The 17,849-nt window shown below is 40.6% G+C and overlaps 1 protein-coding gene across 5 annotated transcripts in view; it reads right to left on the minus strand.

Annotated features, from left to right (window-relative positions):
• DDAH1 (dimethylarginine dimethylaminohydrolase 1) overlaps positions 1–17,849 on the minus strand; it is a 125,436-nt gene that overhangs the window by 14,227 nt on the left and 93,360 nt on the right. For all 5 annotated transcript variants that reach the window (XM_044749465.2, XM_044749466.2, XM_070486750.1 and 2 more), the window contains exons 3-4: positions 16,260–16,333; positions 15,328–15,447 (exon numbers count right to left, since the gene is read on the minus strand). In XM_044749465.2, coding sequence (XP_044605400.1) covers positions 15,328–15,447; positions 16,260–16,333 — 194 coding nt within the window. The remainder of the gene's footprint in view (positions 1–15,327; positions 15,448–16,259; positions 16,334–17,849) is intronic.

Below are 17,849 nucleotides of genomic sequence, written 5' to 3' on the forward strand. Positions count from 1 at the left end.
TTAAACTCGGCTCCAATTTAAGTCATTGTTTCCCTTTTACATCATCTTTCCCTTTTATTTCTTGTTATGTTATTTTGCTATACTTTATGCATCTTTGCGAGCTGCTTTTACGAAATGAGGTGAGGTATGATTACATATTCTCAAACAGTTCTTCTACAAAACATGTTTTTAAATTATAGACAAAAATACAAATTATAAACAAAATTATAAATATGAGCTTCTTGTAAAAGATTCAAATATGAAAAGTTATTCTATTGGACTTAATGCAACTGCATACATTTGTCGAACCTCACTGAACTCACATTGAAAAGCTCGTGAATTTTATTGTATGGAAATTATATTTCAATAAAGTAGATTAAAAAAAAGTTGAAGTCCTCTTTCTCCCTGCTCTATCCCATCTTTCTCTTTTCTCTTTCCCGTTTCCCTATGGGTAACTACTGTTAAAAGTTTGATACAGGTCCTTCAGACCTTTTTTTTACACATGTATACATTCAAAACAAAACCTGTTCCACCCACTGAATTTGTCAGTGAAGGAGCCTGAACACCCCAATTGAGAGACCCCAAACTCCACCTCTCTCAAAGGCTGGTACTGAAGGCCCCCGGAGGCTTTGCACCTATGAAGGTAGTTACATGCTGCCTTGTTACTCAATTTCTGTGACTGTTTCACATTGACAGCATTTTAGCCCACATATACTAAGCAGTTCCAATGCCTGAAAACAATGTTACACAAAAATATAATAAATATTGGGACTGTATATAGCTATTTAATGCCCTGCCACTGAAAAACAGTCTTGCTGGCGTGGGCTGCTTGATGTCCAGGAGTCACTGCTGTCCCTAAATGCATCGGGAATGCGCACCTTAACTGTGATATGCACAGAAGTTGAAGTTCTGTGAAACAGGGTTGACGAATCTCATTTATATTTTAGCATGAGGTTTCTTAACCTCAGCCCTACTGACTTTGGGCTCGGTAATTCTTTGTTGTGGGGGCTGTCCTGTGCATTGCAGGATGTTTAGCAGCATTGCTGGACTCCACCCACTACATGCCAGTAGCACCCGTTTCCCATCTCCCATATTGTGACAAAGATGTCTCCAGACACTGCCAAATATCCCCTGGGGGGCAAAGTTGCCTCTGGTTGAGAACCACTGTTTTTAGGAGAAAGCCATCAAATCTATTCATATTTTAGAAGATGAGCAGATACTTATGGGAAACAGGAGGAAAAACCATAAAAAGAGAGAAAGAAATCAAACTTCCAAATAAGCATACCATTTACTCTTCTATTCTTCCTCTGAATTAATAAGATCCCTAAAAAGAAATGGATTGGTGTTTAAGAAAACAGCTTTTGACCCCACATATCTTTTATAAGGAACCAAAATCTTCTGTAAATGACTACAAACTATGGCTAAGAAGAAAGCAGCCATCCCTACCTTGCCTGCTCTTGTTTGGGGAGTTACCTGGGCTCTCTGCATTTCAAGTTTTACATTTCTGAAGTGGGGAGGAGAAATCTTGGTTTCCTTCTGGATACGGCCTTTGTGTCAGACAGTGCCAGACAGTGAGTGTTGATAAGGGACTCTGAGTGCTGGGAAAGTGATGTCATTCTATAGAAAACTAAGAATCATAAGTTTGAGAAATAGGCAGGCATTTGGAAATCATCAAGCCTACTTCTCTTTTACAGATGCTCAGATAGATGAACAATTAAGTGATTTACTTAAAATCACACAAAAGTGGTGCACTGCAAAATCAGGACTAGATCCCAGGTCTCTAGACTCAGTCCAGGCCTTTTCTATCGGTCCTGGTTTGGCGGAAAGAATTTAAGTGGGACAAGGAGGAACAATGTCAACTCCTCTTCAGCCCTCTCCTCCATTCTAAGTTAAGCGGTCTCTCTTCTCCTCAGGATCTAAATATGACTGTCTTGTACCTCTACTCCTTGATTTGTGCAATGTCCTGGGCCAGTGGTTCTCAACCCTGCCTACAGCTTCTAAGGAGCTTTTAAAAAAAACTGAGATTTCTGGACCCCAACGACAGAGATTTTTTTATTTACTTGTCTTGAATGGGGCAAATATCTGTATTTCTTTTTAAATGCTCCCCGGGAAACTCTAATACATAGATAGGATTGAGAACCCCTATTCTGTGACGACTCCATAATCTCTACCAATTTTGGGGGCGGGGGGAGAGGAAGCTTATATTTTCATGTTATCTCTGGCCCCAGCTTCCACTGAATTAGATCCATTTGGAGACACAATTATTTTACAGGTGCTATCCCTTTTTCAAACCATGTCAACATAAGCAGGGACCTCAGTCGTTCTTTGATTGCCTCAAAACCCCTCTCCGCCTAGGGTAATAGATTTTTCTCAAGTTTGGCAGGTTGGAGTAGTGCAGTAATACGAACACTTAGACTTGAATACTAAACGCTGGTGTTCTTCAAAGACCTGACAGCTCTGCTTCGTGGTTCAGACCTCTCCTCACTCCCTTTTCTCTTCTTGCCCTCTCTCCACACTCCTGTTGCTTCTAATGAAGGACATTTTTGCTTTATTGTCTCCTGCTGACCCTAAGCCTTCAAGGGTCTCACCTTTCACCCCAAAGGACTTGTATTTTCCTAATCAAAGACAATTCTTCCCCTAAGAGGAATTCAGGGTTTAGTTCTTCCAAGGGCCTAGTGGACATTGTGGTTGCTTCCCCCATATCTATTCCTCCCTTTCTTAGTAACCACCCCAGTTTTCATTTGTATAGCCACACCTCCCAGTGCAGCCCACACAATCTGGCAGAAGCTAATTCCACCCCTGTCTCCAGGTCTGAGGCTCTAGGCCAGAGGCTCCTTTCTTGGTTCACAGTACCTGTAGTGTCTCAGTAATGTTTTTATGGTGCCTCTGGCCAAAAAAACCCAAACCCAAACCAAAACAAACAAAAACCAAAACCCCACAAACCCCCCAATCTAACACTTTTGCTTATTAAGTAGTTAGATCCAAACAACTTTTTAGTAGAATTGTGTGTGATATCTGACAGGCATAGCTGCGCTCTTTTTGAAAATTTGAAATATGCCATGGTGCCCCTGCATGTTTGCTGCAGTGCCCCAGCAAGCCTGGAGGCAGTTAGGCAATTGTAGCTCCAGGGTTATTCACCAGGGTTACAGTTAGTGGTTCAGGGATGGGCAGGTGACTGATTCAAAGTAATAATGGACAAGACCTGAAAGAAGCTTCCTTACTTTTTTGAGACGACTGATGTCCCCTCCCTAAAGGTGGGTGGGGAAGCATGGAGCCAGCAGGTGCTGGCAGTCACTGTGCCTCCCTGAATAGGAGCCAGCTTTATGATGAAGCTCACCCGTGGAAGGTGGAGAAGAGAGACAAAAGAATCTGTTTTTTTGATGGCATCACTGAGCAGACCTATCAAACCTACTCTAAAGTTTGCGTTGCTTCAGAACTATACGGACCAACAAATCTCTTTCATTGTTTCCATCAACTTGAGTTGGGCTTTCTGTTAATAGCTAGGGAAGACAAACAGTCTTTATCAATTAGGACTAAATTTGGCTGTAACAGAAACTTACCTGACCCCAAAAGTGACTTAAAAAAGTTTATTTCTCTCTCATGTGAAAGGAGTTTTGAGGTCATAGTGTAGGGTAGTGACCTGCCTGTCACCAGGGGTCCAGGTTCCTTCTAGCCTTTTGCTCTGCCATACTTGGGATATAACCCCTTGTCCTCATGGTATAAAGTAGCTGTTGGTGCTCCAACCATCACATCCTTTTTTCAAGTAGCAAGATTCAGGAAGGCTTCCTGGATTTCATACCCAGCACTCCTACTTCCATCTCATTGGGCAAACCTTAGTCTTATTGTTATACCTAGTAGAAAGGAAGCTGAGAAATGTGGACTTTATTCCAAGTGGAAATGTGCTTATATTTGAAACTCAAGGTTCAGCTAATAAGAAGAAAGAGTGGAAAGGAGGCTGGAGAAGGCAACTGGCTGACTGTCATTAATTGATTCAGAGAGTAACATATATATATATTTTCTTAGGTGAGGAAAATTGTCCCTGAGCTAACATCTGTGCCCATCTTCCTCTATTTTTTTGTACGCGGGATGCCACCTCAGCATGGCTTGACGAGCGGTACGCAGGCCCATGCCTAGAATCTGAACCTGCGAACCCCGGGCTGCCCAAGCGGAGCACGCGAACATAACCACTATGCCACCAGGTGGCCCTGAGACGTATTTCTTTTACATCCCCACTATACATATTTTGACCACTGCCCCTTTAGGTGCTTGACATACTATCTGAATTCAATTGAGTAAAGGTATCCAAGCCATCCGGGAAGGACAGATGATTTTAAAGCTTCCAGACAGGCCCCGTGGCATCACTGGCTCCTCGTGCAGGGCTTTGCAGTTCTGCTTGGCAGGCAGTAGGCACTCAATGCTATTTGTTGAATGTTGAATGAATGAATGATCTTTTAGCAGTGCATTTCAATAATTCTTAAAATCTCCTGATACAATTTCCTATAAGACACACTCACTCAGAGCTCAACCTTCAGTGAAGAGCAAAGAAGAGCTGCCAATGGGCTCTTGGGCCATATCTTTCTGTGTAGTCGATACTGGTCACTGAATCTCTGACTTTAATCAGCTTGGGTGCTCTCCAGAGGCCCTTCTCCAATCCTCCCTAACAAGCTCAGGGATGGGACCAGACAAACTTTTTACTCAAGTAGAGATCTGGGGTTCTCTCCTCCTTCCACTATTCCTACCTGAAGAATTTAGTATCATGTTTGTTTTCAAGACACAGGACTTCAGAGCTAGGAAGGAATGCAGACTTTTCTATGCAAGTCTGAGGGCCTATGTGCTTAATGAAAATTGGAGCAATAAGCACTCACTGCAGATACATTGTATTTTAATATGCAAATATTATCAACAGAGAGGCACTAGATGGAAGACAATGATAAATATCTTTTATTCTGTAAGCACTTCCCCCTAAAAAGATACGGGATTTTAGAGAAAAGTTAGCTCTTCATAAGCATTTATATTTCAATAATCTACTGGAGTTCTGCGTGGTCTTCTTTCATATGAGAGCTATTTCCCTGAAGTGCCACTTATTTTACTCAATATGATATTATTCTGAGTGCTATTAGGTGGCATTTTCCGTTCAAGGACACACAGCAATTTACTTTTGGAATGAATTTTCTCCCCACGCCCTCACATGCTAATGCAGGAACTGAAGTCTGGTGAATTCCAGACAGAGCCAGTGTTTCTTCCAGTGTGGTCTACGGATTACCTGCATTCGAATCATGCCGTTGTTCCTGGGCTCCATCCCCATTTTGTTGAATCAGAATTTCTCGTAGTGGACCCAAGAATGTGCTGTGTGTTTCAAACATGCACTCAATGTGATTCTCGGGTACACTAAAATTTGAAAACCACTCACTGGAGACTTTTCAAATTAAATTAACATGGGCCTCACACCTAAAAGGTATTATTACTGCTATGGATGTTGCAACTACTAACTAGTAGCTAATCTATGTTCAGCTCTTATCATTTGACAGCATGTGGATGGAAAAAAGAAATGAAGGACTTGAAAATGGGCACAAAATGTAAGAGATTCGACACCTTTCAGTTAGCTTCTAATTGGTTTCTTTTGAAACTCTGTACCTTGAGTCACCTCTGGATATGTGGCCACAGCTTTGAACTGGTCCCATTTCAGAAAGAGATAAAAGGCGATGGCTATTGTAATCTATCTCCAAAGCTGCCTTTTCCATCTGTAGACAAGATAGTGTTTGAGTAACACTGGGCCACAACTGCAGCATCCAGTGACCATAAATGAAAAACAGATTTAGAAATATTCTCAAAGATTGCTGGACTCAGATGACATTTTGAAAGATGGAAACCAGGAGAAATAGTAAGCGATTATTCAGAGCAGGGTAATACTATTGGAATGCTTTTGCAGAAGATGGTGGCAAATTTAATTTGTTTCTCTTGTATGTCACTATTTCTGAGGAGGTCCAAATTCCAGTGTTGTATCAGGTAGTGCTTTCTTCTCCTTAGAGGCTGGAGAATATTTCATGGTTAAAATGTCACTTCTGATTTAGTGTCTATGTTTTACCATATGCTTTATTAACCTTCAGCCAAGCAATAGGATACTCATCAACACGAAGGCATTTAATACATGTGATTTCCACGGAGAAACAGTAACCCAAAACTCAACCATCCTCCCTCCAGCTCAACTGACACATTTCCTAATCCCTTCATATCAAGGGTACTGGTGATGGCATGGCCAACAGGTGTCCCACAGGTCATGCTGCGATGTACAATTTCAGCCCAAGAGGCAGAAATCATCCTGGGTTTTTTTTTGCAGTCTTTTGCCAACTCAATTCAGCCAAGAAACAATAGGACACTGCTGGAGACGGAGGGCATGCAAATGTTAAAGTGATTTTTTTGATGTGCCTCAGGAGTGAGTAGATAAAGATAATAAAAAATAAACAGAAAAGGGTGAAGGATAGACACTCTAAATTCGGATGAGCCAGTGGCTGCTGCCAATGGAAACTGAAATGAGAGCCAACCCCATTAGCATCTCACAAGCTTAAACATCGGATGTCTACCAGAGCTGCTGTCAGTTGGATGTGGCCGAGTATAGTTTAGTTACCAAAATGTGAGTCTAGGTCAGTGAAATCCAGCAACGTACTTTTGCTCACCAGTTTTCTATGGTTTGTTCCTGTGTTGTTGGGGAGAGCTGAGTTCATGGTGACGAGGAGAGTTTGAACTCTTTTCCAAAAATTAAACCAAAGGCACCCGTCTGGTAGTCATTTCTGAAGTCATTTTGTTCATCCTTGTTGCCTAGGGCCTAGTACAGTGCCTGGTAGAGAACAGCAGTTCTGTATATACCTGTCGAAGTGCTGATCTGCTCCTTCTTTCGCCCTCGCCCCTTCACGTCCATCAGTCACAACGCTCTGCTACTTCTCTAAGTGGACCTCACCTTCTGCAAGGTCCTTTCTGTCTTCATGGCTACTTTCCTCATCCAGATCCTCCTGTCCTTTATTTCTGGACTGTGTGATGGCATCTAACTCCTTTTATTACTCCTAATTTTTCTTCCTGTTAAATCTTTACAGGCATAACGCCAGAAAGATCTTTCTGAAATACAATCTTCAGCTTTTACACCTCTGTTAAAAAACTGAGTGGCTCCCCAGCCTGCAGATAAGAAAACCCCTATTCCTTGGCCTTTGGACCAGCCCCAACTTAAATCTTGGATCTTAACTCTCTTTCCTTCCCTGCACACACCCCTTGTTCTAGCCATTGTCTCTTGATTATAGAATAGATATCCCCCCAGTTGTCCTGTCTGTATTGACGACTCCTCCTCTGTGCCAGTCTATTGCATGCTGTTCCTTCAGGCCCACTCAGACTCTGACTCCCGCCTCCTCTGGTCACTCCTCCTCAGAACTCCTATCACCTCTACTAGGACCCTGCACTGTTTATCAGCCATTTACCTTGTGTTACACTGTTACAGTGTTTATCTATTAATGTCCTGTCCTGTTTCTCCAGCTAAACTGAGGGGGCCTTGATGAGAGAGACTGTTTCTCATCCATCTCAGTGTTCCCTGTGCTTGGGACAGTATCTTTCATATAACTGCTGCTCCATAAATATTATTGCTGTTTGGTGCTTAAGAAGCCCAAGCTTCAAGCTCAACTATGATCTCTTTTCAATCGTCTTTTTAAATATCTTATTGTAGAAGAGACAGAAATAAAAGGTTTTGGAAACCTTACCTTTTTTTCCTATCAGATTTTTATGTAGGAATTAGACAATGATATTGTTTGTTACATATCCAATTTAAAAGTTATATACGTAATTGAAGCCTCCTCAAAGAAAAAGGGAACTAGGTTGGAGTCATCTGTGGTTTTCTATTCCCAAACAGGAACGAGGATGTTCAGCTAAGCACAAGTCTTCCATCACTTACAGCCACTGAAAGGACGGTGTCACAGCGGTCAAGAGTCTACAGCAAATCCACTTGGGAACTATCCTTATCGTGGTGTTTTATAATTAAATGGTTGCTACTGTGTGCCAAGTGCCTGCACACCCCATGTCCAAGACACAGACCTTCACCTTGACTGCTGGTCATGAATTTTCCAGTGGGAAGGAACGAAGCTCTCATTTCCTAGTGAGGCTGATTCAACTTTGTTTTTTCAGGACGAGACTGAGTACAGGAGACAGGGGTCACACAGGGAGAGCTGGAGGCAGAGCCGGAATGACAACCGTGATTTTGGATTCTAAGTTCTCTGCTTTGCCCTCATAGCCATTTTGGCCTTCTAGACAACTATGTTTCTTTAGTAGAATCAACATATGATAATTTTTAAAAGTAAGTTCTTCTCTAATAACAGAATGGTGTGAAGTTTAACATTTTTTTCTCTTTGGCACAAATATTCACACATCCAGATGAGGTCCTGTTGTTAGATTTTTCTCTGTGTGTGTGTTGGGGGTGGGGACATGGAAACATGAGTCAAATGCAAATTTCCTGTTCTCAGAAAATAATAACATTAGCAATTCTTAGTAACTTGGAATATTTTAATACGGAATTTTAGCATGCCGAATATGTTGAATGATGGCATCCAAGTTATTACCCAGTTAGGTGTTATATTTTAAGTTTATACAATGTTGAATTCTAGGCAGCAAAAAGGTAAGGAGTTTCTAACTTTCCATGACTTTAATGTGGATACTGTCTACCTTTACTGCTACTTGGAATATATTATTTTGTACCTATATTCTACAGTGGTTGGCTTCTTCAGGAGCACATTATTCAGGATTCTAAGTCAGGGGCTTTCGGAAATTGCAGGAATCCTTGAAGGCAATGGCTCTCAGCTCGGTCTGTGCATCACAACTACCCATGGAGCTTTTCAAAAATGAGGGCACCTATGCTCAATCTTAGACCCAGAACATCAGAATTTTTTAAGACAGGTCCAGGGCAGCGTGTTTTCAGAAAGTTTCTCAGGTGATTTCAAACCACACCTCTCATTAGAACCACTCACTTAAGATCTCTTAGAGCCTTTCTTTTGCAAGCAGCAGTCGTGGATTGAAAGGCCCCTTAAAAGGCCATTTGCTCAACCACCCAACAGATGCTTGAATTCTCCCTACAATATCCTGTGGAGTCTGTTGAATAGTTTTTGATGTCCCATCATATAATGGACAGAATGAACAGCACTTTAGATACAACTTTTCCTTTTTTTCCTTCTGATATTTTTTTGAAAGCTTGAGAAAAAAACCCAAATGTTATTATTCCCTTTCTCCTACTTGGCTGATTTTGCCTCCTTCCTGCCTTGGGACTGGTGCTGAAATTCATCATGGCTGTTTTGGTCTCACATCTTCAGATTATTTATTGCCGTATCATGCCAAAGCATTTTATTTTGGCCACCTCAGTCTTGTTGGCATACAGCTCTGGGAATATTGTCAGATAAGGCAACTGCTGCCAGGAAAAAGAACATAAACAGTTGTTACAAACTCAGAGGCTATTTGGTTTTGTGTTAATTTCTGAGTTCAGGCATGGGAGATTTAAAAATAAAAAAATCATTGTTTTGTGGACCTGGTGAATACAACTGGAACAGATGACCAGATAATAAGACTAAATTAAACCGACAATGTGTATGTCAGCATGCTTTTCACACATACATCCCAAAGTGGGAAATCTTGTGGCTGCACACTATAATTCCCTGTGACAACAACAACAACTAAAAATGCAGTCTTTATTTCCTATTTCAATCACCCTGTTGATACTAGTTAGCTCTCATTCTGTCTTTTGGTTTTTGCTACTGCTATTCCAGTTGCCATTAAAGGAAATTCCAGGCAATAAAAAAATATATAAAATCTGAACAAATTTAGGGTTTTTCCATCTTCATTTTTATATGACCATCTATAAAATAACATGGACATTTTTGGACATAAAATCAATGCTGAAGCTGAGTCAAAAGGAGAGGAAATACGGTCTGAGTGACCTCTATTATACAGTTAGCCATTCAACAGAAAAACACACTGTGTGCTATGCAATTTAAATGAGCTGCAGTCTATGTCCTCATTCAAGGAATCTTACAAATGTAGTTATTTCACGAAGTAGATAAGAAACCTAAGACACTTCCATTAAGATGCATTATGAGCATTTTAATTTAAAAGTACAGGTCTACTGGAATTCCACTTACTATATTTCAGTTCCATTTACATGAGAAAGAAACAAAAGACAGAGTGGTGATCTCCTAATTCTTTTCTTACCATATCCTTTTAGTACTTCTATTAAAAGTATTCTTAAATAATAATTCATTGTGATACAAAAGAATAGAATTTTAACAAAATTATTTTATTGAGGTCATATAGGCTTATAACATTGTATAATTTCAGGTGTACATTATTATATATCAGTTTCTATATAGACTGCATTGTGTTCATCACCAATAGTCTAGCTTCTATTTGTCACCATACATATGTGCCCCTTTATCCCTTATTAATAAAAAAAGGCCATTAAACAAAAGTGCAGATGCCAAAAAGAGAAAGTAACTGGTCTGCTACACGGGGTTAAGAAGGTAAGACTGCTCCTCTTGCTGCCCGGCCAGCAGATGGCACAGCCCCCCAACTTGTCAGTACTGCAGCCCCTGGAGCTCCAGTAGGTCAGCAGCCTCCTCATCTGATTAGTTTCAGGAAAATTTTAGTTAAGTGTCACTTCCTCTGCTTCCTTCTCCCCTTCCTTCCCTCCTTTCATCCTTCCTTCCTTTCTATTTTTCCCCCTGACTGAATGCTACTCAGGAGATTGAATTATAAAAATCATTACTGCAAGTCCCTCTGGAGGGCAGGAATTACAATCTGTCCTCCTGTGACAGACAGCATGTAATTAATCCAAGTTCCTGGAAAGGAAGTCAACTTTGGAATGCATCTGGAAAAAGAACGGGTGAGATGTGGTACAAATCTACTCTGTACTATGTCTTTTTTTTCCTCCCCAACTTTATTGAGGTATAATTAACTGTTAAAAATTGTATATATTTAAGGTGTACAAGAGCTGGAGGGGGATGGGAAATGGGGAGATGTTGGTTAAGGAGTACAAAGTGTCAGTCTTTTTTTTTTCTTAGTTAAAAAAATAAAAAACAGGCTAGTCTGTGGAAAAGACAGGCATCATGTAGACGGTAACGCATGGGTTTGAGAGCTAGACCCAGCTATTGAAGAACTGTTTCTGTGAGTTAATCATAGCCCACTTCCAACAGTACAATATAAGCATTTTTTCCTAAATTTTCAAAATTAAAGTGTAACACATAAAGTGGCCCTCTGGACCATGACTCCCTTTCTCCTTTAAGTAACCACTATTCTGACTGCTAACAGCACAGAGCAGTTTTGTCTCTTGTTTAACTTTAAATGAATAATGAAATATGTACTTTTCGGCGATTGGCTTCTTTTGCTCAAATCATGTTTGGGAGCAGCAGTTCCAGTGGAGCCAGCGCAGTTCCCATCTTCTTTGAGAAGGCAAGCATTCCTTCCGCAAGAGCACTAATAGGTCTCCTGTCTGTGTATGAATGAATTCATCTTATACTATTTTCTTTTATAGCCTGAGGGGCAGGATGAAGGTGGTACTTCCCCAGGGGCATGAAGGGCGTGATGGAAAGTGTGGGAGAAAAACTATAGAAATGGCAGGTTGCTCTAAAGGCTAATTTTGCTTAGATAATAGCATTCCTAGGATATGACTTGATGCTAATATCTTTAGGAATTGTTCAAATCAGCCTAACCTGCAGAACCTTAGCCATATCAATGGTAAAATGCGGTAATAATATGTCTTCCTTTCTCCCTTCCCTATATTAAATATACTCTGTGTTAAACGTGTATTAAATGTACTCTGTTTTAAATGTGCTCTGGGCTTTGTTTAACAGAGACTTGCTAAAGTCTTCCTAGATGGATGATTTCATTTAAATACACAACATGTACACTATTACGTCTACTACGACCTAGACAGGTATGATGACTATCTCCGTAGGAACCCACTTCGTTAGCCAAAAATAGATTGCAACCCATAACAAAGAGTTTCAAGTGGACTAAGACTACCCAGGAACCCTTCGGCTCTCAACTTTGCATAAATATGTAAGAAGTAGTTTTCAGACTCTGAAGGAAGCAAGTACTCAGCAAGCAGTGACAGATGTGGGAAGTAATCGAGCTTCAGTGTGTGGCACAGGCAGGCACAACTAACCTCCGTTTAAATGCTATGCCCTTCAAAGAGATGCCCAAGTGGCCAGGGGCTTCTCTATGGAGACAAGATTGCGACATCAAGATTTTCAAGGGAAAAATAGATATCTAGGACCAAAGTCACATCTTCCCTGAGACAGGTCAGACCCTGGATACCAACAAAAAATGGGAAGGGGAGGACAGGTGGAGAGAGGGAAGGAGAAAGAGGAAGCTCAGCTAGAACAAATCCATGACAAAATAATTAAGAAAGGTTTTCCAATAGAAAAAGAATGAGTATGCATTAGGGTAGGCAACTGGGGAGAGGAGAATCAGGGCCGAGGAAAGCTGATTCTGAAACCAAGAGATCCTATTCAAAATGCCTTACCAACACATCTCAGTATATTCACCTGTAAAATGGAAACAATAAAATTGATATGCTTTCATTACTTGCAAATGGTGTATTTGTCTCTACCCATTTGTCTTCCTGCCTATCTATATCAGTATTTATATCTCCAAAATAGTAGTAGGACTTACCCCACTATCAATTTTATTGATTGTTTTAATCCAGGAGCCAAAACTGCTCTCAAATAAATAAGCAGTTCAGTCCACCAAATCTGAATTTCACCGACCCACCTAGTTTTGACCTGAGAACATGCCCTCACGGAGATCTCATTATTTTTCGGTTCAGTTTATCCTCCTGCTTTCACTACAAGGTAAGAGGACCTTTTTGAAGCTAGGAACACGGCAGGTGGGCATTTGCCAACTCTGCAGGCCAACAGTTTAGGAAGCACATTTGCTGATGGAAAATACATTCTCCAAAGAATCTCTTTCTAGTCAGTGAGGATTATTTATAGCTTCTGACACAGAAAGTTTCAAGTATAGAGTGAACATCATTATTAATACTAACTCAAATGAACTCTACAGGAAGGGGAACTATAAAGTCCTCATAGGATGCCCTTAAAAGATGTCATCTTAGAGAACTTGACAATGGGAAGAGAAGGACGAATGGAGAAATGGCAGTGAGTTATCAAGGCAACAAAGGGACTTGAGGCTTTCTTTTTCCAGCTCATCAGTGATCTTCCTTTCTTCCCTCTTCAATTTTTTTTTTTTTTTGCAAAAGGAATGATGGTCCAACATCCCTGAAGCAATACAGACCCTTCTGCTCAAAGTCCTGTTGGTACCCAGACTCCTGCTTTATGGAGATAAAGTTATCCTCTTCCTCATTTTAAGTCCCTACCTCTTCAGACTTCACCTGCCCCATCCAGCTGTATCTCTAAGAGCCCACAAGAAAACTCTTCATTAGTTGGACTAGTTTGCTCATATCACATGTATGTACTTCGCTCAGTATTTGCTTATATCATGTCCCTACCTGGAACACTCTCTCACTGAATCCCACTCTGCCAAATCCTTTAGGATCCACATCCAGCCACATTTTCCTCCACAAAGCTTTCTCTGGATATCTAGCCCTAACTCCGTTAGGGCTATTTTATATAGTGTAGGGCTAGTTAACCACGTTATATTACCTCTTAGTTTGTTATGTTAGTTTCTCCACGCTTTTTGAGTTAGGGACCTATTTGACTTAGAGACCTATTGAGCTAGGGGCCAAGCTATTTGAACTAGGGACCTAGTCTACCCAGAATGGCAGATGGAGCTACTTTTTCTGATATGTCTATCCAGAAGAGGTTCCTTCTGTTAATTCACACAAAGGCACAGTATAGGTCAGCTTCAGCCTTCTCCTTCCCTTGTAATCAATTTCAGACATATGCAGACCAACCCAGCTGCCATGGATGGACACCCACAGTTAGTCCCTAAGGAGAAAAATAATCTTCCTAGCTCCTCTGAGTGACACCATTCATCAAATGCTTTCCTTCAAGACATCATCTTTTTTACGTGCAGAAGGCCGACCTAGCCTTGCAGAATGGGCAGAACAAGAGACATTCTCTAAATGAAACAGAAAAAGACAGCAAGTTCAAATTCTGAGGCAGATTGTTCTGCAACAATTGTTAAAAGTCCTAGAAATACAATCAAAGATACAGTTTGAGAAAAGGAAGACAGAAAGACCAGGTGAGCTGGCTGAAGACGCCGCTGATAAAGCAGAGGGGAAACTCAGCAACTGGGAGGCAATGACTGCTTCCCAGACAAACTGCGCCAAGTCTAGCACTGAAGTAGAAGAGTAAAGACCTGAAAGGGCAAAAAAGTAAATTATGCACCTTGAGGCACACATATTTCCTCTTTGCCTAAGAGGAGTTTCTAGCTTGGTCCTTTAGTAAGTCCTGTATCCTGTTGTGTGGGACCACCTGAGAAGAAGGGGCAATGGTCCCAGCCTACCATTTAGCATCAGCCTTGTGACCTGGGGTGAATCACTCGATCTAGTTCTCATCTGCAAAACAGAGATAATACCACCTCTTTCATTCATTTATTCATGCATTCACCAGATATTTATTAAGGGCCCATTAGGGGCCAAGCACAAAGGAGCTCAATGGTGAGCAAAACTGATATGGTCTATGTCTTTATGGAGCATCCATATCTTCTCACAGGGTTGTTAGCTACAGAGAAAGAAAGTGTCTTTGAACTGGAAAGCACTGTGACAATGGAAGGTCTTTTTCGTTATCAATGACTTCCACTCTTGATGTGACCTGGGCAAGTCACAATTTTTCTGGGCTCCCTATTCTCCTGTGTGAAATGAGAAAAGTTCCTGTCCTAAAATTTAAGTATTCCAAATGCAACTGAAGAAGGTAAGGTTTTTAGGTACTTATGAATCATAGCTTTCTGAAAGATTATTATGAAATAGCTCAGACCTACAAAAGCATAAGAATAATATGACAACCCCTGTGTAACAACTACCCGACTAAAGAGACAAAACCTTACAAGGAACTCTACTGGTGGCACATCTTCCTTTTCCCCCGAGGAAATAACGGTGATGAGTTTAGTGTTTATTACTGTGAATCATGGTCTTTCGAGGAAATGTGGTGTGTGAGTAAGAATGGTTCACCAGAAAAGAGTTCTTCCTACACTTAGGTGGTCCCAGTTCCTAACGAATGTTTGGTCACAACAGTATATATCAGAGAAAGCTCAAGTACCAGCCTGTTCTCTCCCTGCCACCCCTGCTTGCTGCCCACCCAGCAGGCAGAATTAGAAAAACCATGTGGCAGGCATTGCCTGTTGCACTTAGAAAGAGCATAGTTTTGTATTTACCTTGAGGGCCTTCTGCGCAGATTCACTGGATCCAATTGCAATTAGGTTAGGCCCAGCCATGCTGCAGAAACTCTTCAAATGCAAAGCATCAGCCACAGGGACAGTGGAGACCGCATAGTCCTATGTATATAACAGAAACAAGTGGTTTGGCATTGTAGAATAATTGTAAAACCTATTTAAACCTGTCTGAAACATGCCTGCTCCTCTGGAGGCTGCCAGGGACCCTAAATGTCTGGAAGAAAAGCTGGGACCCACAGGTTTTGGTCTTGCCAGTTAAGTGAAGACTGCTTCTAAGAAAAAAGTGCAGAGCCTCCTTCCAGATGTGTGACTGTGCCAACAGCTTTGCTGGTTGATCTATAGAGTGGGCTGCTCTGGAAGGATGTGTCTCAATATCCTGGGCAAACCGGAGCCTCATGTCTTCATGGGGAACAGAGCTTCTTGGGGGTTATATCCCTTCCTGAGCAGTCTGGTGAGTCAATCTATGAATGACCAATAGAGTAAAGGGACCTTGAGAGGATGTATGTGCAATACCCAGCACAGCTTCCAGCACTTAGTAGGCACCCAAGTACGGGGGATCTTTGATTCCAATCTGAAAAATCCACATTTCATCTCAGAATCAATTGGGTCTCCAGATTTTTTTTTTTAAGTCATTGATTGTGCCTGGAACATTTGCCAGGTGGTTGTATGATTACGCACTTGGAGAAAACCGAAGATGTCCATAACTTTGTCTGTGGTAGCCCAATGACGCCTATTTATTGAGAAATTTGAATTTGATAGCTTCTAAAACTTCTAGCAAACATACACATGTTAGGAATTATTTTGTAAAGCTGATGACATATAAATAGCATTATTCATGACATATTGATTCAATGGATCTATGAATATTTATTAAGTAATTACTCTGTGCCAGGCATAAATTATCCTTTACCTACCTTAAAAGTATCAGCCAAGATTTCAGCACCTCGTTGATTTGTCCTTTTGGAAAGGCCCACAAAAAATTCTCTGCCTATAACAAATGTCATGGAACATAGTGAGTAGGTGGCACTGGTGACGGTGTACTCTTTATCTATAAATAATGACCTTAAAGCATCACACAGTTCTTTTTCACCACAGAAGGCAGTTCCACTTGTCCTCTGACTTCTGATCTCCTTACACAAATCTGATTTCAAATTACTGCCCTTAGAAATAAACTTCTTCAAATTCAAAGAAGTGGAAAGTAGAAGGGATGGCAGCGGCTGAGGGGAGAGGGAACCAGAGAGTCAGTGTTTAACGGGTCCGGAGCTTCAGTCGGGAAGGGGAAAAAGTGCTGGAGATGGATGGTGGTGAGGGTTGCACAACAACATGAACGTAGTCAATGCCTCTCAACTGTAGACTTAAAAATGGTTAAATAGTAAATTTTATGCTATGTATAGTTTAACACAATAAGCATAAAGTTTTTATTTAGGAAATAGCAGAGTTAAACACATTCATAATCTGTTATCAGGAATTAAGTAATAGCAATGACAAGTTAGCAGTGCCTCCTTTTTTTTCCCCCTAAAAGAACAATACTAGACATTCTTGATGAAGTTGGATTCCTTCTCTTCTAATGCTGATGTAAGGGCTGAAGAAACCACCTGGGAAAAGTGAGTTTAGTGCTGATGGGGTCTTCAGGTCTGACCTCTGAGAGCTGTCTTTAAAACTATGCATCCATTTATTTCAAATCAAAACATCAAAGATGCCTATCTACAAAGTACTAAAGTTTAGGAGGACGTAACCTTCTACTTACTTGGCTTTTCTGAAATTCTACAATTTTTCTTCTCAGAAGGCAAAACATTAAATAAAAACGGTCTCCTAGTTATAGGGAAACAAACAATTATAGTGGGTAGAGTTAGGCAATACATAAATAAGGGGATTCCCATCCTCCCTTAATTCTTTGGAAAAGAATTCTACATGAAATCTGGAAAAAATATCAAAAGAGAAATCAGTATATTCTTGCCCCAGAACATTAGGGTGAAGTATAAGAAGAGTAGTCACGTAGAAGGAATTGCTCAACAGACTTCACAAATGTTAACTTTAATCTTCACGTTGTCCTTATGATAAACTCCAATGGCTTATGTGTTGGCAGACACAGGAATCTTGGGTGGCACACTGACAGTGTTTTGGTAATGATATGATTGTTTTGTCCTTAATAAAACTTGTTACATACAAATTAAAACTCAAGTAAGGGAAAGGTCTCTCACTTATCAAAAATATTATTCACTTTATTAAAAAAGTCAGTTGCAATTAGAAAACCCCAAATTTCTTAAATTCTTTCAATATAAAAATACTTGTATAAATTAGGTTTATACATACTTTTTAAGAAAAACATTTAATGCATTAAGCAAATTTAAACAAATTTATAATGGGGCTTCCACATTATTTCCATTTTGAAAGACTAAGGCGAGATAGGAAAGTACAAAGAAAAGCAAACTTTTACAAAGTAAGTTGGACTTTTGTTTCCAGCAGTATGACGAACTACATCCCCTAAATGGCCTTTCTGATAA

This window comes from Equus asinus, chromosome 16 (assembly GCF_041296235.1).
Source record: "Equus asinus isolate D_3611 breed Donkey chromosome 16, EquAss-T2T_v2, whole genome shotgun sequence".
NCBI classification, from domain to species: domain Eukaryota; kingdom Metazoa; phylum Chordata; class Mammalia; order Perissodactyla; family Equidae; genus Equus; species Equus asinus.